This window comes from Coregonus clupeaformis, unplaced genomic scaffold (assembly GCF_020615455.1).
Source record: "Coregonus clupeaformis isolate EN_2021a unplaced genomic scaffold, ASM2061545v1 scaf0188, whole genome shotgun sequence".
NCBI classification, from domain to species: Eukaryota; Metazoa; Chordata; class Actinopteri; order Salmoniformes; family Salmonidae; genus Coregonus; species Coregonus clupeaformis.
Window position 1 is genome coordinate 140,001 of NW_025533643.1, and position 24,712 is coordinate 164,712.

The 24,712-nt window shown below is 50.2% G+C and overlaps 1 protein-coding gene across 1 annotated transcript in view; it reads right to left on the minus strand.

Moving 5' to 3' along the window:
* The window catches only part of LOC121557868 (7SK snRNA methylphosphate capping enzyme), a 42,165-nt gene that overhangs the window by 2,294 nt on the left and 15,159 nt on the right, over positions 1-24,712 (minus strand). Inside the window, exon 4 of the mRNA XM_045214035.1 lies at positions 8,956-9,180. Coding sequence (XP_045069970.1) covers positions 8,956-9,180 — 225 coding nt within the window. The remainder of the gene's footprint in view (positions 1-8,955; positions 9,181-24,712) is intronic.

Genomic DNA, 24,712 nt, shown 5'->3' on the forward strand with positions numbered 1-24,712 from the left:
CTATGTGTGTGTGTGTGTGTTCCGTGGTGGTGTCTATGTGTGTTTGTGTGTTCCGTGGTGGTGTCTATGTGTGTGTGTGTGTGTGTTCCGTGGTGGTGTCTATGTGTGTGTGTGTGTGTGTGTTCCGTGGTGGTGTCTATGTGTGTGTGTGTGTGTGTTCCGTGGTGGTGTCTATGTGTGTGTGTGTGTGTTCCGTGGTGGTGTCTATGTGTGTTTGTGTGTTCCGTGGTGGTGTCTATGTGTGTTTGTGTGTTCCGTGGTGGTGTCTATGTGTGTGTGTGTGTGTTCCGTGGTGGTGTCTGTGTGTGTGTGTTCCGTGGTGGTGTCTATGTGTGTGTTCCGTGGTGGTGTCTATGTGTGTGTGTGTGTTCCGTGGTGGTGTCTATGTGTGTGTGTGTGTTCCGTGGTGGTGTCTATGTGTGTGTGTGTGTGTTCCGTGGTGGTGTCTATGTGTGTGTGTGTGTTCCGTGGTGGTGTCTATGTGTGTTTGTGTGTTCCGTGGTGGTGTCTATGTGTGTGTGTGTGTGTGTTCCGTGGTGGTGTCTGTGTGTGTGTGTGTTCCGTGGTGGTGTCTATGTGTGTGTGTGTGTTCCGTGGTGGTGTCTATGTGTGTGTGTGTATGTTCCGTGGTGGTGTCTATGTGTGTGTGTGTGTGTTCCGTGGTGGTGTCTATGTGTGTGTGTGTGTTCCGTGGTGGTGTCTATGTGTGTGTGTGTGTTCCGTGGTGGTGTCTATGTGTGTGTGTGTGTTCCGTGGTGGTGTCTATGTGTGTGTGTGTGTTCCGTGGTGGTGTCTATGTGTGTGTGTGTGTTCCGTGGTGGTGTCTGTGTGTGTGTGTGTTCCGTGGTGGTGTCTGTGTGTGTGTGTGTGTTCCGTGGTGGTGTCTGTGTGTGTGTGTGTGTGTTCCGTGGTGGTGTCTGTGTGTGTGTGTGTGTGGTGGTGTCTGTGTGTGTGTGTGTGTTCCGTGGTGGTGTCTATGTGTGTGTGTGTGTGTGTTCCGTGTTGGTGTCTGTGTGATCCGTGGTGGTGTCTGTGTGTGTGTGTGTGTTCCGTGGTGGTGTCTATGTGTGTTCGTTCCGTGGTGGTGTCTATGTGTGTGTGTTCCGTGGTGGTGTCTGTGTGTGTGTGTGTGTGTGTGTTCCGTGGTGGTGTGTGTGTGTTCCGTGGTGGTGTCTGTGTGTGTGTGTGTGTGTGTTCCGTGGTGGTGTCTATGTGTGTTCCGTGGTGGTGTCTGTGTGTGTGTGTTCCGTGGTGGTGTCTATGTGTGTGTGTGTGTTCCGTGGTGGTGTCTGTGTGTGTGTGTGTGTTCCGTGGTGGTGTCTATGTGTGTGTGTGTGTTCCGTGGTGGTGTCTATGTGTGTGTGTGTTCCGTGGTGGTGTCTGTGTGTTCCGTGGTGGTGTCTGTGTGTGTGTGTTCCGTGGTGGTGTCTATGTGTGTGTGTGTGTTCCGTGGTGGTGTCTGTGTGTGTTTGTGTGTTCCGTGGTGGTGTCTGTGTGTGTGTGTGTGTGTTCCGTGGTGGTGTCTGTGTGTGTGTGTGTGTTCCGTGGTGGTGTCTATGTGTGTGTGTGTTCCGTGGTGGTGTCTATGTGTGTGTGTGTTCCGTGGTGGTGTCTGTGTGTGTTCCATGGTGGTGTCTATGTGTGTGTGTGTTCCGTGGTGGTGTCTATGTGTGTGTGTGTGTTCCGTGGTGGTGTCTGTGTGTGTGTGTGTGTATTCCGTGGTGGTGTCTGTGTGTGTGTGTGTGTGTGTTCCGTGGTGGTGTCTGTGTGTGTGTGTGTTCCGTGGTGGTGTCTATGTGTGTGTGTGTTCCGTGGTGGTGTCTGTGTGTGTTCCATGGTGGTGTCTATGTGTGTGTGTGTGTTCCGTGGTGGTGTCTGTGTGTGTGTGTGTGTGTTCCGTGGTGGTGTCTATGTGTGTGTGTGTTCCGTGGTGGTGTGTGTGTGTTCCGTGGTGGTGTCTGTGTGTGTGTGTGTTCCGTGGTGGTGTCTATGTGTGTGTGTGTGTTCCGTGGTGGTGTCTGTGTGTGTGTGTGTTCCGTGGTGGTGTCTGTGTGTGTGTGTGTGTTCCGTGGTGGTGTCTGTGTGTGTGTGTGTGTTTGTTCCGTGGTGGTGTCTATGTGTGTGTGTGTGTTCCGTGGTGGTGTCTATGTGTGTGTGTTCCGTGGTGGTGTCTGTGTGTTCCGTGGTGGTGTCTGTGTGTGTGTGTTCCGTGGTGGTGTCTATGTGTGTGTGTGTGTTCCGTGGTGGTGTCTGTGTGTGTGTGTGTGTGTGTGTGTTCCGTGGTGGTGTCTATGTGTGTGTTCCGTGGTGGTGTCTGTGTGTGTGTGTGTGTGTTCCGTGGTGGTGTCTGTGTGTGTTCCGTGGTGGTGTCTATGTGTGTGTGTGTGTTCCGTGGTGGTGTCTATGTGTTCCGTGGTGGTGTCTGTGTGTGTTCCATGGTGGTGTCTATGTGTGTGTGTGTTCCGTGGTGGTGTCTATGTGTGTGTGTGTGTTCCGTGGTGGTGTCTGTGTGTGTGTGTGTGTGTGTGTGTTCCGTGGTGGTGTCTGTGTGTGTGTGTGTGTGTGTTCCATGGTGGTGTCTATGTGTGTGTGTGTGTGTGTTCCGTGGTGGTGTCTATGTGTGTGTGTGTTCCGTGGTGGTGTCTGTGTGTGTTCCATGGTGGTGTCTATGTGTGTGTGTGTTCCGTGGTGGTGTCTGTGTATGTGTGTGTTCCGTGGTGGTGTCTGTGTGTGTGTTCCGTGGTGGTGTCTGTGTGTGTGTGTGTGTGTGTTCCGTGGTGGTGTCTGTGTGTGTGTGTGTGTGTGTTCCGTGGTGGTGTCTGTGTGTGTGTGTGTGTTCCGTGTTGGTGTCTGTGTGTGTGTTCCGTGGTGGTGTCTGTGTGTGTGTGTGTTCCGTGGTGGTGTCTATGTGTGTGTGTGTGTTCCGTGGTGGTGTCTGTGTGTGTGTGTGTGTGTGTGTGTGTGTGTGTGTGTTCCGTGGTGGTGTCTATGTGTGTGTGTGTGTGTTCCGTGGTGGTGTCTATGTGTGTGTGTGTTCCGTGGTGGTGTCTGTGTGTGTTCCATGGTGGTGTCTATGTGTGTTTGTGTGTTCCGTGGTGGTGTCTGTGTGTGTGTGTGTGTGTTCCGTGGTGGTGTCTATGTGTGTGTGTTCCGTGGTGGTGTCTATGTGTGTGTGTTCCGTGTTGGTGTCTGTGTGTGTGTGTGTGTTCCGTGGTGGTGTCTGTGTGTGTGTGTGTGTGTGTTCCGTGGTGGTGTCTGTGTGTGTGTGTGTGTGTTCCGTGGTGGTGTCTGTGTGTGTGTGTGTGTGTTCCGTGGTGGTGTCTATGTGTGTGTGTGTTCCGTGGTGGTGTCTGTGTGTGTGTGTGTGTGTGTGTGTTCCGTGGTGGTGTCTATGTGTGTGTGTGTTCCGTGGTGGTGTGTGTGTGTGTTCCGTGGTGGTGTCTGTGTGTGTGTGTGTGTGTGTTCCGTGGTGGTGTCTATGTGTGTGTGTTCAGTGGTGGTGTCTATGTGTGTGTGTGTGTTCCGTGGTGGTGTCTATGTGTGTGTGTGTGTTCCGTGGTGGTGTCTAGTGTGTGTGTGTGTGTGTGTTCCGTGGTGGTGTCTATGTGTGTGTGTGTGTTCCGTGGTGGTGTCTATGTGTGTGTGTTCCGTGGTGGTGTCTTGTGTGTGTGTGTGTCCGTGGTGGTGTCTCTGTGTGTGTCCGTGGTGGTGTCTATGTGTGTGTGTGTTCCGTGGTGGTGTCTATGTGTGTGTGTGTTCCGTGGTGGTGTGTGTGTGTGTTCCGTGGTGGTGTCTGTGTGTGTGTGTGTTCCGTGGTGGTGTCTATGTGTGTGTGTGTGTTCCGTGGTGGTGTCTGTGTGTGTGTGTGTTCCGTGGTGGTGTCTGTGTGTGTGTGTGTGTTCCGTGGTGGTGTCTATGTGTGTGTGTTTGTTCCGTGGTGGTGTCTATGTGTGTGTGTGTTCCGTGGTGGTGTCTATGTGTGTGTGTTCCGTGGTGGTGTCTGTGTGTTCCGTGGTGGTGTCTGTGTGTGTGTGTGTTCCGTGGTGGTGTCTATGTGTGTGTGTGTTCCGTGGTGGTGTGTGTGTGTGTCCGTGGTGGTGTCTGTGTGTGTGTGTGTTCCGTGGTGGTGTCTATGTGTGTGTGTGTTCCGTGGTGGTGTCTGTGTGTGTGTGTGTTCCGTGGTGGTGTCTGTGTGTGTGTGTGTTTGTTCCGTGGTGGTGTCTATGTGTGTGTGTGTTCCGTGGTGGTGTCTATGTGTGTGTGTTCCGTGGTGGTGTCTGTGTGTGTTCCATGGTGGTGTCTATGTGTGTGTGTGTTCCGTGGTGGTGTCTGTGTATGTGTGTGTTCCGTGGTGGTGTCTGTGTGTGTGTTCCGTGGTGGTGTCTATGTGTGTGTGTGTGTGTGTTCCGTGTTGGTGTCTGTGTGTGTGTGTGTGTGTTCCGTGGTGGTGTCTGTGTGTGTGTGTGTGTGTGTTCCGTGGTGGTGTCTGTGTGTGTGTGTGTGTTCCGTGTTGGTGTCTGTGTGTGTGTTCCGTGGTGGTGTCTGTGTGTGTGTGTGTGTGTTCCGTGGTGGTGTCTATGTGTGTGTGTGTGTTCCGTGGTGGTGTCTGTGTGTGTGTGTGTGTGTGTTCCGTGGTGGTGTCTATGTGTGTGTGTGTGTTCCGTGGTGGTGTCTATGTGTGTGTGTGTTCCGTGGTGGTGTCTATGTGTGTGTGTGTTCCATGGTGGTGTCTATGTGTGTTTGTGTGTTCCGTGGTGGTGTCTGTGTGTGTGTGTGTGTGTGTGTGTTCCGTGGTGGTGTCTATGTGTGTGTGTTCCGTGGTGGTGTCTATGTGTGTGTGTTCCGTGTTGGTGTCTGTGTGTGTGTGTGTGTGTTCCGTGGGGTGTCTGTGTGTGTGTGTGTGTGTGTCCGTGGTGGTGTCTGTGTGTGTGTGTGTGTTCCGTGGTGGTGTCTGTGTGTGTGTGTGTGTGTTCCGTGGTGGTGTCTATGTGTGTGTGTGTGTTCCGTGGTGGTGTCTATGTGTGTGTGTGTGTTCCGTGGTGGTGTCTGTGTGTGTGTGTGTGTGTGTGTGTTCCGTGGTGGTGTCTATGTGTGTGTGTGTTCCGTGGTGGTGTCTGTGTGTGTTCCGTGGTGGTGTCTGTGTGTGTGTGTGTGTGTGTTCCGTGGTGGTGTCTATGTGTGTGTGTTCCGTGGTGGTGTCTATGTGTGTGTGTGTGTTCCGTGGTGGTGTCTATGTGTGTGTGTGTGTTCCGTGGTGGTGTCTATGTGTGTGTTCCGTGGTGGTGTCTATGTGTGTGTGTTCCGTGGTGGTGTGTGTGTGTGTTCCGTGGTGGTGTCTGTGTGTGTGTGTGTTCCGTGGTGGTGTCTATGTGTGTGTGTGTGTTCCGTGGTGGTGTCTGTGTGTGTGTGTGTTCCGTGGTGGTGTCTATGTGTGTGTGTTTGTTCCGTGGTGGTGTCTATGTGTGTGTGTGTTCCGTGGTGGTGTCTATGTGTGTGTGTTCCGTGGTGGTGTCTGTGTGTGTTCCATGGTGGTGTCTATGTGTGTGTGTGTTCCGTGGTGGTGTCTGTGTGTGTGTGTTCCGTGGTTGTGTCTATGTGTGTGTGTTCCGTGGTGGTGTCTATGTGTGTGTGTGTTCCGTGGTGGTGTCTATGTGTGTGTGTGTGTTCCGTGGTGGTGTCTATGTGTGTGTGTGTTCCGTGGTGGTGTGTGTGTGTGTTCCGTGGTGGTGTCTGTGTGTGTGTGTGTTCCGTGGTGGTGTCTATGTGTGTGTGTGTGTTCCGTGGTGGTGTCTGTGTGTGTGTGTGTTCCGTGGTGGTGTCTGTGTGTGTGTGTGTGTGTTCCGTGGTGGTGTCTATGTGTGTGTGTTTGTTCCGTGGTGGTGTCTATGTGTGTGTGTGTTCCGTGGTGGTGTCTATGTGTGTGTGTTCCGTGGTGGTGTCTGTGTGTTCCGTGGTGGTGTCTGTGTGTGTGTGTGTTCCGTGGTGGTGTCTATGTGTGTGTGTGTTCCGTGGTGGTGTGTGTGTGTGTTCCGTGGTGGTGTCTGTGTGTGTGTGTGTTCCGTGGTGGTGTCTATGTGTGTGTGTGTGTTCCGTGGTGGTGTCTGTGTGTGTGTGTGTTCCGTGGTGGTGTCTGTGTGTGTGTGTGTGTTCCGTGGTGGTGTCTATGTGTGTGTGTTCTGTGGTGGTGTCTGTGTGTTCCGTGGTGGTGTCTGTGTGTGTGTGTGTTCCGTGGTGGTGTCTATGTGTGTGTGTGTGTTCCGTGGTGGTGTCTGTGTGTGTGTGTGTGTGTGTGTGTTCCGTGGTGGTGTCTATGTGTGTGTTCTGTGGTGGTGTCTGTGTGTGTGTGTGTGTGTTCCGTGGTGGTGTCTGTGTGTGTTCCGTGGTGGTGTCTATGTGTGTGTGTGTGTTCCGTGGTGGTGTCTATGTGTTCCGTGGTGGTGTCTGTGTGTGTTCCATGGTGGTGTCTATGTGTGTGTGTGTTCCGTGGTGGTGTCTATGTGTGTGTGTTTGTTCCGTGGTAGTGTCTATGTGTGTGTGTGTTCCGTGGTGGTGTCTATGTGTGTGTGTTCCGTGGTGGTGTCTGTGTGTGTTCCATGGTGGTGTCTATGTGTGTGTGTGTTCCGTGGTGGTGTCTGTGTGTGTGTGTTCCGTGGTGGTGTCTATGTGTGTGTGTTCCGTGGTGGTGTCTATGTGTGTGTGTGTTCCGTGGTGGTGTCTATGTGTGTGTTCCGTGGTGGTGTCTATGTGTGTGTGTGTTCCGTGGTGGTGTCTATGTGTGTGTGTGTTCCGTGGTGGTGTGTGTGTGTGTTCCGTGGTGGTGTCTGTGTGTGTGTGTGTTCCGTGGTGGTGTCTATGTGTGTGTGTGTTCCGTGGTGGTGTCTGTGTGTGTGTGTGTTCCGTGGTGGTGTCTGTGTGTGTGTGTGTGTTCCGTGGTGGTGTCTATGTGTGTGTGTTTGTTCCGTGGTGGTGTCTATTGTGTGTGTGTTCCGTGGTGGTGTCTATGTGTGTGTTCCGTGGTGGTGTCTGTGTGTTCCGTGGTGGTGTCTGTGTGTGTGTGTGTTGCGGTGTGGTGTCTATGTGTGTGTGTGTTCCGTGGTGGTGTGTGTGTGTGTTCCGTGGTGGTGTCTGTGTGTGTGTGTGTTCCGTGGTGGTGTCTATGTGTGTGTGTGTGTTCCGTGGTGGTGTCTGTGTGTGTGTGTGTTCCGTGGTGGTGTCTGTGTGTGTGTGTGTGTTCCGTGGTGGTGTCTATGTGTGTGTGTTTGTTCCGTGGTGGTGTCTATGTGTGTGTGTGTTCCGTGGTGGTGTCTATGTGTGTGTGTTCCGTGGTGGTGTTTGTGTGTTCCGTGGTGGTGTCTGTGTGTGTGTGTGTTCCGTGGTGGTGTCTATGTGTGTGTGCGTGTTCCGTGGTGGTGTCTATGTGTGTGTGTGTGTGTGTTCCGTGGTGGTGTCTATGTGTGTGTTCCGTGGTGGTGTCTGTGTGTGTTCCGTGGTGGTGTCTATGTGTGTGTGTGTGTTCCGTGGTGGTGTCTGTGTTCCGTGGTGGTGTCTGTGTGTGTTCCGTGGTGGTGTCTATGTGTGTGTGTGTTCCGTGGTGGTGTCTATGTGTGTGTGTGTGTTCCGTGGTGGTGTCTGTGTGTGTGTGTGTGTGTTCCGTGGTGGTGTCTGTGTGTGTTTGTGTGTTCCGTGGTGGTGTCTATGTGTGTGTTTGTGTGTTCCGTGGTGGTGTCTATGTGTGTGTGTGTTCCGTGGTGGTGTCTGTGTGTGTTCCATGGTGGTGTCTATGTGTGTGTGTGTTCCGTGGTGGTGTATGTGTGTGTTCCGTGGTGGTGTCTGTGTGTGTGTTCCGTGGTGATGTCTATGTGTGTGTGTGTGTGTGTTCCGTGTTGGTGTCTGTGTGCGTGTGTGTGTTCCGTGGTGGTGTCTGTGTGTGTGTGTGTGTGTGTTCCGTGGTGGTGTCTGTGTGTGTGTGTGTGTTCCGTGGTGGTGTCTGTGTGTGTGTGTGTGTTCCGTGTTGGTGTCTGTGTGTGTGTTCCGTGGTGGTGTCTGTGTGTGTGTGGGTGTGTTCCGTGGTGGTGTCTGTGTGTGTGTGTGTGTGTGTGTTCCGTGGTGGTGTCTATGTGTGTGTGTGTGTTCCGTGGTGGTGTCTATGTGTGTGTGTGTTCCGTGGTGGTGTCTGTGTGTGTTCCATGGTGGTGTCTATGTGTGTTTGTGTGTTCCGTGGTGGTGTCTGTGTGTGTGTGTGTGTGTGTTCCGTGGTGGTGTCTATGTGTGTGTGTTCCGTGGTGGTGTCTATGTGTGTGTGTTCCGTGTTGGTGTCTGTGTGTGTGTGTGTGTTCCGTGGTGGTGTCTGTGTGTGTGTGTGTGTGTGTTCCGTGGTGGTGTCTGTGTGTGTGTGTGTGTGTTCCGTGGTGGTGTCTGTGTGTGTGTGTGTGTTCCGTGGTGGTGTCTGTGTGTGTGTGTGTGTTCCGTGGTGGTGTCTGTGTGTGTGTGTGTGTTCCGTGGTGGTGTCTATGTGTGTGTGTGTGTTCCGTGGTGGTGTCTGTGTGTGTGTGTGTGTGTGTGTTCCGTGGTGGTGTCTATGTGTGTGTGTGTTCCGTGGTGGTGTCTGTGTGTGTTCCGTGGTGGTGTCTGTGTGTGTGTGTGTGTGTGTTCCGTGGTGGTGTCTATGTGTGTGTGTTCCGTGGTGGTGTCTATGTGTGTGTGTGTGTTCCGTGGTGGTGTCTGTGTGTGTGTGTGTTCCGTGGTGGTGTCTATGTGTGTGTGTGTGTTCCGTGGTGGTGTCTATGTGTGTGTGTTCCGTGGTGGTGTCTATGTGTGTGTGTTCCGTGGTGGTGTCTATGTGTGTGTGTGTGTTCCGTGGTGGTGTCTATGTGTGTGTTCCGTGGTGGTGTCTATGTGTGTGTGTGTTCCGTGGTGGTGTCTATGTGTGTGTGTGTTCCGTGGTGGTGTCTGTACCGTGATGTTCTTGCTTCGGCAGTAGGAGCTCCAGGTCTGTGGTTCCAGGAGGAGCATGCCACCTGGTCGGAGGTGTGAGTAGATCCGCCGGAACATTCTGACCACCAACCCGTCGCCACCGTGCAGTTGGACCCACTTGGTCACGCCCAAACACAGGATGACATCATATCCTGCTGTGACGTCGTCACCATGCAGACGTGGTTCTCTGTCCTCCATGTAATCACCCTAGGAGACAGACAACTTCAGTTAGATACACACTGGTAATACTGTGACGTGGTGTGTGTGTGTGTGTGTGTGTGTGTGTGTGTGTGTGTGTGTGTCTGGAAAAAAGAAAAAATGGAATAACAATGAAGTTCAAAACGGTGAAGTTCCTTCTAGATGCTTGGGTCACTTCTGCATTTTTTCCCACTATTGGTTAAGGTTAGGATTGGGGAAGGGAAGCTGATCCTGGACCTGTACCTAGTGGAGACTTCACCCCAGAGCCAGTTAATAGAGTCAACCTAGAGAGTAGGGGTCAGAGAGTAAGGGTCAGAGAGTAGGGGTCAGAGAGTAAGGGTCAGAGAGTAGGGGTCAGAGAGTAGGGGTCAGAGAGTAAGGGTCAGAGAGTAGGGGTCAGAGAGTAGGGGTCAGAGAGCAGGGATCAGAGAGTAGGGGTCAGAGAGTAGGGGTCAGAGAGTAAGGGTCAGAGAGTAAGGGTCAGAGAGTAAGGGTCAGATAGTAGGGGTCAGAGAGTAGGGGTCAGAGAGTAGGGGTCAGAGAGCAGGTATCAGAGAGTAAGGGTCAGAGAGTAGGGGTCAGAGAGTAGGGATCAGAGAGTAGGGGTCAGATAGTAGGGATCAGAGAGTAAGGGTCAGAGAGTAGGGATCAGAGAGTAGGGATCAGAGAGTAGGGATCAGAGAGTAAGGGTCAGAGAGTAAGGGTCAGAGAGTAAGGGTCAGAGAGCAGGGATCAGAGAGCAGGGATCAGAGAGTAAGGGTCAGAGAGTAGGGATCAGAGAGTAGGGGTCAGAGAGTAGGGATCAGAGAGTAGGGGGTCAGAGAGTAGGGATCAGAGAGTAGGGATCAGAGAGTAGGGGTCAGAGAGTAGGGATCAGAGAGTAGGGGTCAGAGAGTAGGGATCAGAGAGTAGGGATCAGAGAGTAGGGATCAGAGAGTAGAGGTCAGAGAGTAAGGGTCAGAGAGTAGGGATCAGAGAGTAGGGGTCAGAGAGTAGGGATCAGAGAGTAGGGGTCAGAGAGTAGAGGTCAGAGAGTAAGGGTCAGAGAGTAGGGATCAGAGAGTAGGGGTCAGAGAGTAGGGATCAGAGAGTAAGGGTCAGAGAGTAAGGGTCAGAGAGTAAGGGTCAGAGAGTAGGGGTCAGAGAGTAGGGATCAGAGAGTAGGGATCAGAGAGTAAGGGTCAGAGAGTAAGGGTCAGAGAGTAAGGGTCAGAGAGCAGGGATCAGAGAGCAGGGATCAGAGAGTAAGGGTCAGAGAGTAGGGATCAGAGAGTAGGGGTCAGAGAGTAGGGATCAGAGAGTAGGGGGTCAGAGAGTAGGGATCAGAGAGTAGGGATCAGAGAGTAGGGGTCAGAGAGTAGGGATCAGAGAGTAGGGGTCAGAGAGTAGGGATCAGAGAGTAGGGATCAGAGAGTAGGGATCAGAGAGTAGAGGTCAGAGAGTAAGGGTCAGAGAGTAGGGATCAGAGAGTAGGGGTCAGAGAGTAGGGATCAGAGAGTAGGGGGTCAGAGAGTAGAGGTCAGAGAGTAAGGGTCGAGAGAGTAGGGATCAGAGAGTAGGGGTCAGAGAGTAGGGATCAGAGAGTAAGGGTCAGAGAGTAAGGGTCAGAGAGTAAGGGTCAGAGAGTAGGGGTCAGAGAGTAAGGATCAGAGAGTAGGGATCAGAGAGTAGGGGTCAGAGAGTAGGGATCAGAGAGTAGGGGTCAGAGAGTAGGGATCAGAGAGTAGGGGTCAGAGAGTAGGGATCAGAGAGTAGGGGTCAGAGAGTAAGGGTCAGAGAGTAGGGGTCAGAGAGTAAGGGTCAGAGAGTAGGGATCAGAGAGTAGGGGTCAGAGAGTAGGGGTCAGAGAGTAGAGGTCAGAGAGTAGGGATCAGAGAGTAGGGGTCAGAGAGTAAGGGTCAGAGAGTAAGGGTCAGAGAGTAGGGGTCAGAGAGTAGGGGTCAGAGAGTAGGGGTCAGAGAGTAGGGATCAGAGAGTAAGGGTCAGAGAGTAAGGGTAAGAGAGTAAGGGTCAGAGAGTAGGGATCAGAGAGTAGGGATCAGAGAGTAGGGGTCAGAGAGTAAGGGTAAGAGAGTAAGGGTCAGAGAGTAAGGGTCAGAGAGTAAGGGTCAGAGAGTAAGGGTCAGAGAGTAGGGATCAGAGAGTAGGGGTCAGAGAGTAGGGATCAGAGAGTAGGGGGTCAGAGAGTAGGGATCAGAGAGTAAGGGTCAGAGAGTAAGGGTCAGAGAGTAAGGGTCAGAGAGTAGGGATCAGAGAGTAGGGGTCAGAGAGTAGGGGTCAGAGAGTAGGGATCAGAGAGTAGGGATCAGAGAGTAGGGGTCAGAGAGTAAGGGTCAGAGAGTAAGGATCAGAGAGTAAGGGTCAGAGAGTAGGTGTAGTGGAGCAGGTTGAGAGCTTCAAGTTCCTTGGTGTCCACATCACCAGCAAACTATCATGGTCCAAACACACCAAGACAGTCGTGAAGAGGGCACGACAAAGCCTATTCCCCCTCAGGAGACTGAAAAGATTTGGCATGGGTCCTCAGATCCTCAAAAAGTTCTACAGCTGCACCATCGAGAGAATCCTGACTGGTTGCATCACCGCCTGGTATGGCAACTGCTCGGCATCTGACCGCAAGGCACTACAGAGGGTAGTGCGTAAGGCCCAGTACATCACTGGGGCCAAGCTTCCTGCCATCCAGGACCTCTATACCAGGCGGTGTCAGAGGAAGGCCCTAAAAATTGTCAAGACTCCAGCCACCCTAGTCATAGACTGTTCTCTCTGCTACCGCACAGCAAGCGGTACCGGAGCGCCAAGTCTAGGTCCAAAAGGCTTCTTGACAGCTTCTACCCCCAAGCCATAAGACTGCTGAACAGCTAATCATGGCTGCCATACCAGGCGGTGATGCAACCAGTCAGGATGCTCTCGATGGTGCAGCTGTAGAACTTTTTGAGGATCTGAGGACCCATGCCAAATCTTTTCAGTCTCCTGAGGGGGAATAGGCTTTGTCGTGCCTTCTTCACGACTGTCTTGGTGTGTTTGGACCATGATAGTTTGCATTGTCCCCCCCCCCTCCTTTACGCTGCTGCTACTCTGTTTATTATCTATACATAGTCACTTTAACTCTACCTACATGTACATATTACCTCAATTACCTCGACTAACCTGTGCCCTAGCACACTGACTCTGTACCGGTACCCCCCTGTATATAGCCTCGCTACTGTTATTTCACATTGACTCTGTACCGGTACCCCCTGTATATAGCCTCCCTACTGTTATTTCACATTGACTCTGTACCGGTACCCCCTGTATATAGCCTCCCTACTGTTATTTCCCATTGACTCTGCACCGGTACCCCTGTATATAGCCTCCCTACTGTTATTTCCCATTGACTCTGTACCGGGTACCCCCTGTATATAGCCTCCTACTGTTATTTCACATTGACTCTGTACCGGTACCCCTGTATATAGCCTCCCTACTGTTATTTCCCATTGACTCTGTACCGTACCCCCTGTATATAGCCTCCCCTACTGTTATTTCCCATTGACTCTGTACCGGTACCCCCTGTATATAGCCTCCCTACTGTTATTTCACATTGACTCTGTACCGGTACCCCCTGTATATAGCCTCCCTACTGTTATTTCCCATTGACTCTGTACCGGTACCCCCTGTATATAGCCTCCCTACTGTTATTTCCCATTGACTCTGTACCGGTACCCCCTGTATATAGCCTCCCTACTGTTATTTCCCATTGACTCTGTACCGGTACCCCTGTATATAGCCTCCCTACTGTTATTTCCCATTGACTCTGTACCGGTACCCTGTATATAGCCTCCCTACTGTTATTTCCCATTGACTCTGTACCGTACCCCCTGTATATAGCCTCCCTACTGTTATTTCCCATTGACTCTGTACCGGTACCCCTGTATATAGCCTCCCTACTGTTATTTCCCATTGACTCTGTACCGGTACCCCCTGTATATAGCCTCCCTACTGTTATTTCCCATTGACTCGGTGCCGGTACCCCCTGTATATAGCCTCCCTACTGTTATTTCCCATTGACTCTGTACCGGTACCCCCTGTATATAGCCTCCCTACTGTTATTTCCCATTGACTCTGTACCGGTACCCCCTGTATATAGCCTCCCTACTGTTATTTCCCATTGACTCGGTGCCGGTACCCCCTGTATATAGCCTCCCTACTGTTATTTCCCATTGACTCTGTCCCTGTACCCCCTGTATATAGCCTCCCTACTGTTATTTCCCATTGACTCTGTACCGGTACCCCCTGTATATAGCCTCCCTACTGTTATTTCCCATTGACTCTGTATCGGTACCCCCTGTATATAGCCTCCCTGCTGTTATTTTACTGCTCTCTTTAATTATTTGTTTTTTATTCATCAATTTTTTACTTAACTCTTATTTTTCTTAAAACTGCATTGTTGGTTAAGGGCTTGTAAGTAAGCATTTCACTGTAAGGCTGTTGTATTCGCCGCATGTGACAAATAACATTTGATTTGAAGAACAGCTCCTGACTCTTTATAACTCTGTTAAGAGTGAGATTAACAAGATTAAATTAGCAAAAAATATATAGGTAATCAAATTGTACAAGTGAAGTTCAGTACAAGAGGAAGAGATTGACAGAGTGAGTTAAAAGAGCTATCTAGCTAGCTAAGTTCAAATTTGTCCGCTAGCTTACTTGCTAGCTTCAACTGTTTCCTGGTGGTAACCCTAGCAACATGGCCACCGAGGCAGAGCTAGCAGCATCTGCAGCAGCAGAGACTGGGAGACTAACCCCCACCCACCCCCTTTTTTGTTGAATTTCCAGCAGAAATAAAATCAGAGAAGGGAAGATTCGATTTTAGACACAGAATTCAGAGGGAGAACCTGGAAACTTGGTTTGCCGACTGCTCACACAACTGGACTGTTACAGACCTGCTATTTTACACAGACCACAGTACTGCCTGGCATACCGCTGTCACCAGGCAGCTATTTTACACAGACCACAGTACTGCCTGGCATACCGCTGTCACCAGGCAGCTATTTTACACAGACCACAGTACTGCCTGGCATACCGCTGTCACCAGGCAGCTATACGACAAAGAAAGGCATCTGCAAGGGAAGGCAGCGAAAAGGACCAGGAAAACAGGTTTCCGACGGTAAACATGTACCAGAACGGCACTGTCATGGTCCAGGGCTGTGAGGCTGAGTGCAGGACTTCCCCACCCTAAGGAAGATAGCAGAAACCAAAAGGACGAGGACAGCACCCCGACCTCTCCCCTCACCTCAGGCACTCCAACAGCAGGAGCCCAGACCCACACAACAGGTCTGTCCTCCCCCCTGCCTGCCTACGACCACCAGAGCCAAGACCACACCACCATCAGCCTGCTGAGAGACGGGCCGACTCTGTTAGAGGTATGGGCTACTGAGCTAAAAGGAGCAGCCCCCCCCCAGCTACACCCCCTCCAGCCCAGACACAGAGCTTCTACAGGACCAGATCAACCAGTGCAGGACCCAGCTGAACAACTCTGTCCAGGAGCTGAGAGAGAGCCTTACCACAGCTCTTGAGGAGGTAAAGGTCACCATGAGGAGAGAACCTCACCACAGCTCTTGAGGAGGTAAAGGTCACCATGAGGAGAGAACCTCACCACAGCTCTTGAGGAGGTAAAGGTCACCATGAGGAGAGAGCCTCACCACAGCTCTTGAGGAGGTAAAGGTCACCATGAGGAGAGGGCCTCACCACAGAGCTTGAGGAGATAAAGGTCACCATGAGGAGAGAGCTAGTGCAGGTAAAGGAGGAGATGGTAAAGGAGTTGTCTGTCATCAAGAGGCTGCTGCAGCATAGAGAACAGACTGTAGAGAACCCTAGAGAGAAGCTGCAGCCCCCCCCAGAGAACCCTAGCAGACCACTGCACCACCAAGGAGCCCCAGGCCCCCTCAACACCCCACCAGACCCAGCGCAACCCACAGGCCCCACCCACCACCACCAGAGCATCACCACCTCCATCGGAGCAGCCAGACTGGACCGGGCCCAGCCTACTACCCTGCACCAGACCACCATCTCTACCAGACCAGAGAGGAAGCCCCCCCCCCCGGCCCAGACCTGGCCCCCCCTCCCCTCCCCTCCACGGGGCCCAGACCAGAGAGGAAGCCCCCGGCCCAGACCTGGCCCCCTCCCCCTCCACGGGCCCAGACCAGAGAGGAAGCCCCCGGCCCAGACCTGGCCCCCCCCCTCCACAAGGCCCAGACCAGAGAGGAAGCCCCCCCCCGGCCCAGACCTGGCCCCCCTCCTCCACGGGGCCCAGACCAGAGGGAAGCCCCCCCGGCCCAGACCTGGCCCCCCTCCCCTCCACGGGGCCCAGACCAGAGAGAAGCCCCCCCCGGCCCAGACCTGGCCCCCCTCCCCTCCACAAGGCCCAGACCAGAGAGGAAGCCCCCCCCGGCCCAGACCTGGCCCCCCTCCCCTCCACGGGGCCCAGACCAGAGGAAGCCCCCCCCGGCCCAGACCTGGCCCCCCTCCCCTCCACGGGGCCCAGACCAGAGAGGAAGCCCCACCCCCCGGCCCAGACCTGGCCCCCTCCCCTCCACGGGGCCCAGACCAGAGAGGAAGCCCCCCGGCCCAGACCTGGCCCCCCATCCCCTCCACAAGGCCCAGACCAGAGAGGAAGCCCCCCCGGCCCAGACCTGGCCCCCCTCCCCCTCCACGGGGCCCAGACCAGAGAGGAAGCCCCACCCCCCGGCCCAGACCTGGCCCCCTCCCCTCCACGGGGCCCAGACCAGAGAGGAAGCCCCCCGGCCCAGACCTGGCCCCCTCCCCTCCACGGGGCCCAGACCAGAGAGGAAGCCCCCCCGGCCCAGACCTGGCCCCCCTCCCCTCCACGGGGCCCAGACCAGAGAGGAAGCCCCCCGGCCCAGACCTGGCCCCCCCTCCCCTCCACAAGGCCCAACAGCAGGACCAGAGCAGCTACGCCGAGGTCCTCAGAGGACAGGAGAACTCCGTAGGATTGAGTGAGATTAAACAGCTCCTCCAGTACATCTGCACTAAACACACACACACACACACACACACATCTATTGTACTAAAAGCTGTCTTGTTCAATGAATAGGAAGAAGGAAAAAGAGACCAGATTTTTTCTGTTATCCTGTTTATCACTCTGAACAACTCAGTAGTTAGTAGTTACTGTATTTCTGACTGTCCTGTTTATCACTCTGAACAACTTAGTAGTCAGTAGTTACTGTATTTCTGACTGTCCTGTTTATCACTCTGAACAACTCAGTAGTTAGTAGTTACTGTATTTCTGACTGTCCTGTTTATCACTCTGAACAACTCAGTAGTTAGTAGTTACTGTATTTCTGACTGTGCTGTTTATCACTCTGAACAACTCAGTAGTTAGCAGTTACTGTATTTTGGACTGTGCTGTATATCACTCTGAACAACTCAGTAGTTAGCAGTTACTGTATTTTGGACTGTGCTGTATATCACTCTGAACAACTCAGTAGTTAGTAGTTACTGTATTTTGGACTGTGCTGTATATCACTGAACAACTCAGTAGTCAGTAGTTACTGTATTTCTGACTGTCCTGTATATCACTCTGAACAACTTAGTAGTTAGTAGTTACTGTATTTCTGACGGTCCTGTTTATCACTCTGAACAACTTAGTAGTTAGTAGTTACTGTATTTCTGACGGTCCTGTTTATCACTCTGAACAACTTAGTAGTTAGTAGTTACTGTATTTCTGACGGTCCTGTTTATCACTCTGAACAACTTAATAGTTAGTAGTTACTGTATTTCTAACTGTCTTGTTTATCTCCCTCTGAACAACTCAGTAGTTACTGTATTTCTGACTGTCCTGTATATCACTCTGAACAACTTAGTAGTTAGTAGTTACTGTATTTCTGACGGTCCTGTTTATCTCACTCTGAACAACTTAATAGTTAGTAGTTACTGTATTTCTAAATGTCTTGTTTATCTCACTCTGAACAACTCAGTAGTTACTGTATTTCTGACTGTCCTGTATATCACTCTGAACAACTTAGTAGTTACTGTATTTCTGACTGTCCTGTTTATCTCACTCTGAACAACTCAGTAGTTAGTAGTTACTGTATTTCTGACTGTGCTGTTTATCACTCTGAACAACTCAGTAGTTAGCAGTTACTGTATTTTGGACTGTGCTGTATATCACTCTGAACAACTCAGTAGTTAGTAGTTACTGTATTTTGGACTGTGCTGTATATCACTCTGAACAACTCAGTAGTTAGTAGTTACTGTATTTTGGACTGTGCGGTTTATCACTCTGAACAACTCAGTAGTTACTGTATTTTGGACTGTGCTGTATATCACTCTGAACAAGTCAGTAGTTAGTAGTTACTGTATTTTGGACTGTGCGGTTTATCACTCTGAACAACTCAGTAGTTACTGTATTTTGGACTGTGCTGTATATCACTCTGAACAACTCAGTAGTTAGTAGTTACTGTATTTTGGACTGTGCTGTTTATCACTCTGAACAACTTAGTAGTTAGTAGTTACTGTATTTCTGACGGTCCTGTTTATCTCACTCTGAACAACTTAATAGTTAGTAGTTACTGTATTTCTAACTGTCTTGTTTATCTCACTCTGAACAACTCAGTAGTTACTGTATTTCTGACTGTCCTGTATATCACTCTGAACAACTCAGTAGTTAGTAGTTACTGTATTTTGGACTGTGCTGTTTATCACTCTGAACAACTCAGTAGTTAGTAGTTACTGTATTTTGGACTGTGCTGTATATCACTCTGAACAACTCAGTAGTTAGTAGTTACTGTATTTCTGACTGTGCTGTTTGGACTGAAGAGTTTAGCAATGGAGTAAAACATGTTTTTAAAGATGTAAAGCAGACATCGTTACTCACCGTCCCACAGGCTACAGAGAGGTAATGGTGCCAGAGGGGTAATGGTGCCAGAGAGGTAATGGTGCCAGAGAGGTAATGGTGCCGTCACAGAAACACAGCTCTGTCAATAGAGGCAGAGACTCTGGAGGACTGATCATTTGGTACAAATCCGAACAACAAAATCTAATTGATCCCCTCAAAATTGGTAAATATAACATTTGGTTAAAACTGAAAAAAGAACTTGTACTGACAGAAAAATGTGTTCCTTTGCGCAATATAAACCCCCCCCAGAATCCCCATATTACTCAGGAGATATTCCCCTCCTTTGAGGAAGAGACGTGCCATTTCCAGGCCCAGAAACACTACCTGATCTAATGACAGATAAAGAGGCACTGAATTTTAGAAGACGCTGGGTTGCAGAAGTTTATCATAGCTCATTTAATTAACTGTGGGCTCCCGAGTGGCGCAGCGGTCTAAGGCACTGCATCTCAGTGCTTGAGGCGTCACTACAGACCCCCCTGGTTCGATTCCAGGCTGTATCACAACCGGCCGTGATTGGGAGTCCCATAGGGCGGCGCACAATTGGCCCAGCGTCGTCCGGGTTTGGCCGGTGTAGGCCGTCATTGTAAATAAGAATTTGTTCTTAATTGACTTGCCTAGTTAAATAAAGGTAAAATATATTTTTTTAATAATTCCAAACAAAATGGAATGTTGTAATGTTGAAGCAACACTCTGATGAGTGGGATTAAGGTAGTATATATATATATAACATATAAACTCCCAACAAGGAGGACCCTGATTGTTTTCATGAGGTCAACGTTATACTGGGAAATATGGAGGGGGCAGATTGTTCTTGCTGGATACTTTTTTTTGTTGTGATATCCATTTGGTAGTTACAGTCTTGTCCCGTCGCTGCAACTCCCGTATGGACTCGGGAGAGGCGAAGGTTGAGAGCCACGCGTCCTCCGAAACACGACCCTGCCGAGCCGCACTGCTTCTTGACACACTGCTCGCTTAACCCGGAAGCCAGCCGCACCAATGTATCGGAGGAAACACCGTCCAGCTGGCAACCAAAGTCAGCTTGCAGGCGCCCGGCCCGCCACAAGGAGTCGCTAGAGTGCGATGGGACAAGGAAATCCTGGCTGGCCAAACCCTCCCGTAACCCGGACAACGCTGGGCCAATTGTGCGCCGCCTCATGGGTCTCCCGGTCACGGCCAGCTGTGACACAGCCTGGGATCGATCCCGGGTCTGTAGTGACGCCAGTTGAGGTCCTGTTCTGTAATCCAAGATGGCGTAGCAGTGCGGTCCTGTAAATAGCCTTTTTTTCTTTTATTCGTATATATTTCTCTATCTCGCTTTCCATCCTCTAACTAAATATAATTTCCTGCAACCCGCCTCACCCAATGTGGAACGGATTCTATTATCTCTTTATTTTTATCAAGAACCTACGGCTGAAACTAGCCAGCTAGCCAGCTAACTAGCTACTTGCTATTAGCCACCGTTAGAGGTCTTCACCACTGTCCGTGGCCTGCACTACCTACCAGCCAGCTCTAGCCTGGACAATTATCGGCCAGTCTGCACAGCGTGCTATCGACCCAGAGCATATCGGATTTTCTGCCGGAATCACTGGACCTTAACACCGGACCATCGCAACTAGCTAGCTGCAACCGAATGGCTGTTGTTGGCTAATATCCACTTCCGACGTACCAGTTAGCCTTAAGCTAGCCTCGAGCCAGGCCCATCTCCCGGCTATATACCTCTCTGTCAACCGGACGGGACCTCCTAGTGTCGACACGGAGCCCCGCCGATCCATCACGACTGGTCTGCCGACGTAATCGTCTGATGTGGTTTCAACAGGCTTCCCATTGCGACAACCACAAAGATCCATCTGCTAGCCCCAGCCCGCTAGCACACGCAATCAACAGCCGTGCCTCCTGCTCGCCTGTGCTGTAGCAGCCTATGATCTGCTCCCGGACTAACCTATTGCTGTTCACTGGACCTTATGATCACTCAGCTACACAGCTAATGCCTGCTGGACTGTTCCTTTACACGGTACCCCATCCTGTTTATCTGTTTAGCCTCAGCCCAAACCTTCCTAAATTATATAATAACCGCGATCGATAAAAGACAGTACTGTGCAGCAGTCTTCATCGACCTGGCCAAGGCTTTTGACTCTGTCAATCACTGCCAATAAGAATGCGGACTAAATAGCCTTGGTTTCTCAAATGACTGCCTCGCCTGGTTCACCAACTACTTCTCAGATAGAGTTCAATGTGTCAAATCGGAGGGCCTGTTGTCTGGACCTCTGGCCGTCTCTATGGGGGTGCCACAGGGTTCAATTATCGGGCGGACTCTATTCTCTGTGTATATCAATGATGTCGCCCTTGCTGCTGGTGACTCTCAGATCCACCTCTACGCAGACGACACCATTTTGTATACATCTGGCCCTTCATTGGACACTGTGTTAACAAACCTCCAAACGAGCTTCAATGCCATACAACACTCCTTCCGTAGCCTCCAACTGCTCTTAAACGCTAGTAAAACTAAATGCATGCTCTTCAACCGAACGCTGCTTGCACTCACCCGCCCAACTCGCACATTCGGATCGAAATTACTGTTAATTAATATCATCACCCCTTTTGAGTTTCTTAGCCCATGGGAGAAGTATATTTCGCCCCCCCATTCCTTTTTCCATTCAACTTCATCTAGAATTGTTGAATGAGTTTCCTGTAAACAATAGATATTATACAGTGGGGAGAACAAGTATTTGATACACTGACGATTTTGCAGGTTTTCCTACTTACAAAGCATGTAGAGGTCTGTCATTTTTATCATAGGTACACTTCAACTGTGAGAGACGCAATCTAAAACAAAAATCCAGAAAATCACATTGTATGATTTTTAAGAAATTAATTTGCATTTTATTGCATGACATAAGTATTTGATCACCTACCAACCAGTAAGAATTCCGGCTCTCACAGACCTGTTAGTTTTTCTTTAAGAAGCCCTCCTGTTCTCCACTCATTACCTGTATTAACTGCACCTGTTTGAACTCGTTACCTGTATAAAAGACACCTGTCCACACACTCAATCAAACAGACTCCAACCTCTCCACAATGGCCAAGACCAGAGAGCTGTGTAAGGGCATCAGGGATAAAATTGTAGACCTGCACAAGGATGGGATGGGCTACAGGACAATAGGTAAGCAGCTTGGTGAGAAGGCAACAACTGTTGGCGCAATTATTAGAAAATGGAAGAAGTTCAAGATGACGGTCAATCACCCTCGGTCTGGGACTCCATGCAAGTTCTCACCTCGTGGGGCATCAATGATCATGAGGAAGGTGAGGGATCAGCCCAGAACTACACGGCAGGACCTGGTCAATGACCTGAAGAGAGCTGGGACCACAGTCTCAAAGAAAACCATTAGTAACACACTACGCCGTCATGGATTAATATCCTGCAGCGCACGCAAGGTCCCCCTGCTCAAGCCAGCGCATGTCCAGGCCCATCTGAAGTTTGCCAATGACCATCTGGATGATCCAGAGGAGGAATGGGAGAAGGTCATGTGGTCTGATGAGACAAAAATATAGCTTTTTGTTCTTAACTCCACTCGCCGTGTTTGGAGGAAAAAGAAGGATGAGTACAACCCCAAGAACACCATCCCAACCGTGAAGCATGGAGGTGGAAACATCATTCTTTGGGGATGCTTTTCTGCAAAGGGGACAGGACGACTGCACCGTATTGAGGGGAGGATGGATGGGGCCATGTATCGTGAGATCTTGGCCAACAACCTCCTTCCCTCAGTAAGAGCATTGAAGATGGGTCGTGGCTGGGTCTTCCAGCATGACAACGACCCGAAACACAAAGCCAGGGCAACTAAGGAGTGGCTCCGTAAGAAGCATCTCAAGGTCCTGGAGTGGCCTAGTCAGTCTCCAGACCTGAAACCAATAGAAAATCTTTGGAGGGAGCTGAAAGTCCGTTTTGCCCAGCGACAGCCCCGAAACCTGAAGGATCTGGAGAAGGTCTGTATGGAGGAGTGGGCCAAAATCCCTGCTGCAGTGTGTGCAAACCTGGTCAAGACCTACAGGAAACGTATGATCTCTGTAATTGCAAACAAAGGTTTCTGTGCCAAATATTAAGTTCTGCTTTTCTGATGTATCAAATACTTATGTCATGCAATAAAATGCAAATTAATTACTTAAAAATCATACAATGTGATTTTCTGGATTTTTATTTTAGATTCCGTCTCTCACAGTTGAAGTGTACCTGTGATAAAAATGACAGACCTCTACATGCTTTGTAAGTAGGAAAACCTGCAAAATCGGCAGTGTATCAAATACTTGTTCTCCCCACTGTAGATAAATAGTTACCGGACTACTCCCCACTGTATTAAATAAGTATTTGACCCCCTCTCAATCAGAAAGATTTCTGTCTCCCAGGTGTCTTTTATACAGGTAACGAGCTGAGATTAGGAGCACACTCTTAAAGGGAGTTTGTTACCTGTATAAAAGACACCTGTCCACAGAAGCAATCAATCAATCAGATTCCAAACTCTCCACCATTGCCAAGACCAAAGAGCTCTCCAAGGATGTCAGGGACAAGATTGTAGACCTACACAAGGCTGGAATGGGCTACAAGACCATCGCCAAGCAGCTTGGTGAGAAGGTGACAACAGTTGGTGCGATTATTCGCAAATGGAAGAAACACAAAAGAACTGTCAATCTCCCTCGGCCTGGGGCTCCATGCAAGATCTCACCTCGTGGAGTTGCAATGGTCATGAGAACGGTGAGGAATCAGCCCAGAACTACACGGGAGGATCTTGTCAATGATCTCAAGGCAGCTGGGACCATAGTCACCAAGAAAACAATTGGTAACACACTACGCCGTGAAGGACTGAAATCCTGCAGAGCCCGCAAGGTCCCCCTGCTCAAGAAAGCACATATACAGGCCTGTTTGCCAATTAACATCTGAATGATTCAGAGGAGAACTGGGTGAAAGTGTTGTGGTCAGATGAGACCAAAATGGAGCTCTTTGGCATCAACTCAACTCGCCGTGTTTGGAGGAGGAGGAATGCTGCCTATGACCCCAAGAACACCATCCCCACCGTCAAACATGGAGGTGGAAACATTATGCTTTGGGGGTGTTTTTCTGCTAAGGGGACAGGACAACTTCACCGCATCAAAGGGACGATGGACGGGGCCATGTACCATCAAATCTTGGGTGAGAACCTCCTTCCCTCAGCCAGGGCATTGAAAATTCCAGCATGACAATGACCCAAAACACACGGCCAAGGCAACAAAGGAGTGGCTCAAGAAGAAGCACATTAAGGACCTGGAGTGGCCTAGCCAGTCTCCAGACCTTAATCCCATAGAAAATCTGTGGAGGGAGCTGAAGGTTTGAGTTGCCAAACGTCAGCCTCGAAACCTTAATGACTTGGAGAAGATCTGCAAAGAGGAGTGGGACAAAGTCCCTCCTGAGATGTGTGCAAACCTGGTGGCCAACTACAAGAAACGTCTGACCTCTGTGATTGCCAACAAGGGTTTTGCCACCAAGTACTAAGTAATGTTTTGCAGAGGGGTCAAATACTTATTTCCCGCATTAAAATGCAAATCAATTCATAACATTTTTGTCATGCGTTTTTCTGGATTTTTTTGTTGTTATTCTGTCTCTCACTGTTCAAATAAACCTACCATTAAAATTATAGACTGATCATGTCTTTGTCAGTGGGCAAACGTACAAAATCAGCAGGGGATCAAATACTTTTTTCCCTCACTGTAGCTATTTAAAAAAGATCTATTCAAATATCTTGCATATCTTTTTTCCATCATTATCAATTAAATGTTCGTAATAATGTCGGCATTCATGCGTAGGATTTTAACCTATAACCCGAATTGCCATTGTATTACATTACATTTTTAAGAAGAAAACTACCACTTCAGCAAACAACCACTGCAAACACTCTGGTCCCCCGTTGTAACCATTTCCCCAAGCATCTCCGTGCAGTCATACCTTTGATTATTTTGTGCCACAATAGTAAGCCCCCTCTGATTGTCAGAGTGTGACCCCCTCCCCATGGGTTACTGCAGCCAGTGTTGCCAGCACTGCCACTACCTGGGTGGGGGTACCCCACCGGAATCCCCACCGGCTAGGTAAAAGGTCGTCAAGGTTCTCATTAGCAGCTTTGAGAATGTCCTTGTATATTATGCTCTCCCATCAGGGGGCTCTGGCTTTGTGGGACCAACCCTGCCAGGCAGGCTCAGAATCCTGACGGGGCGGTGCTGCTCTAGTAGGTCTCTGACCGCATTTATCTTTCTGTTTTGGCTGCATAGAGGCAACTCACAGCAGGGCCATAAAACAGATGGGGACTTCTCTTTGGTGTTTGGGTCGCTGGGGTGGGTGTCTAGGATATAGGGTATAGGGTTGGGGACCATTCCATCATGATAGGACAATAAAAAAATAGATTAGATGTGTACTTTATTTTAAAATATCCCTCATCTACACAAAATGTAAAGCTCCCTCTCACTACCCCTGCTCATAGACACCCGTTGGTTCTGGGATATGCAACCATTTCCCCTCTCACTCACTTAACGCCAAACTTTTCCAAACACAAAAACGCACTCCTTTTTCCTCCAAACATAACGATGGTCATTATGGCCAAACAGTTCTATTTTTGTCTCATCAGACCAGAGGAAATT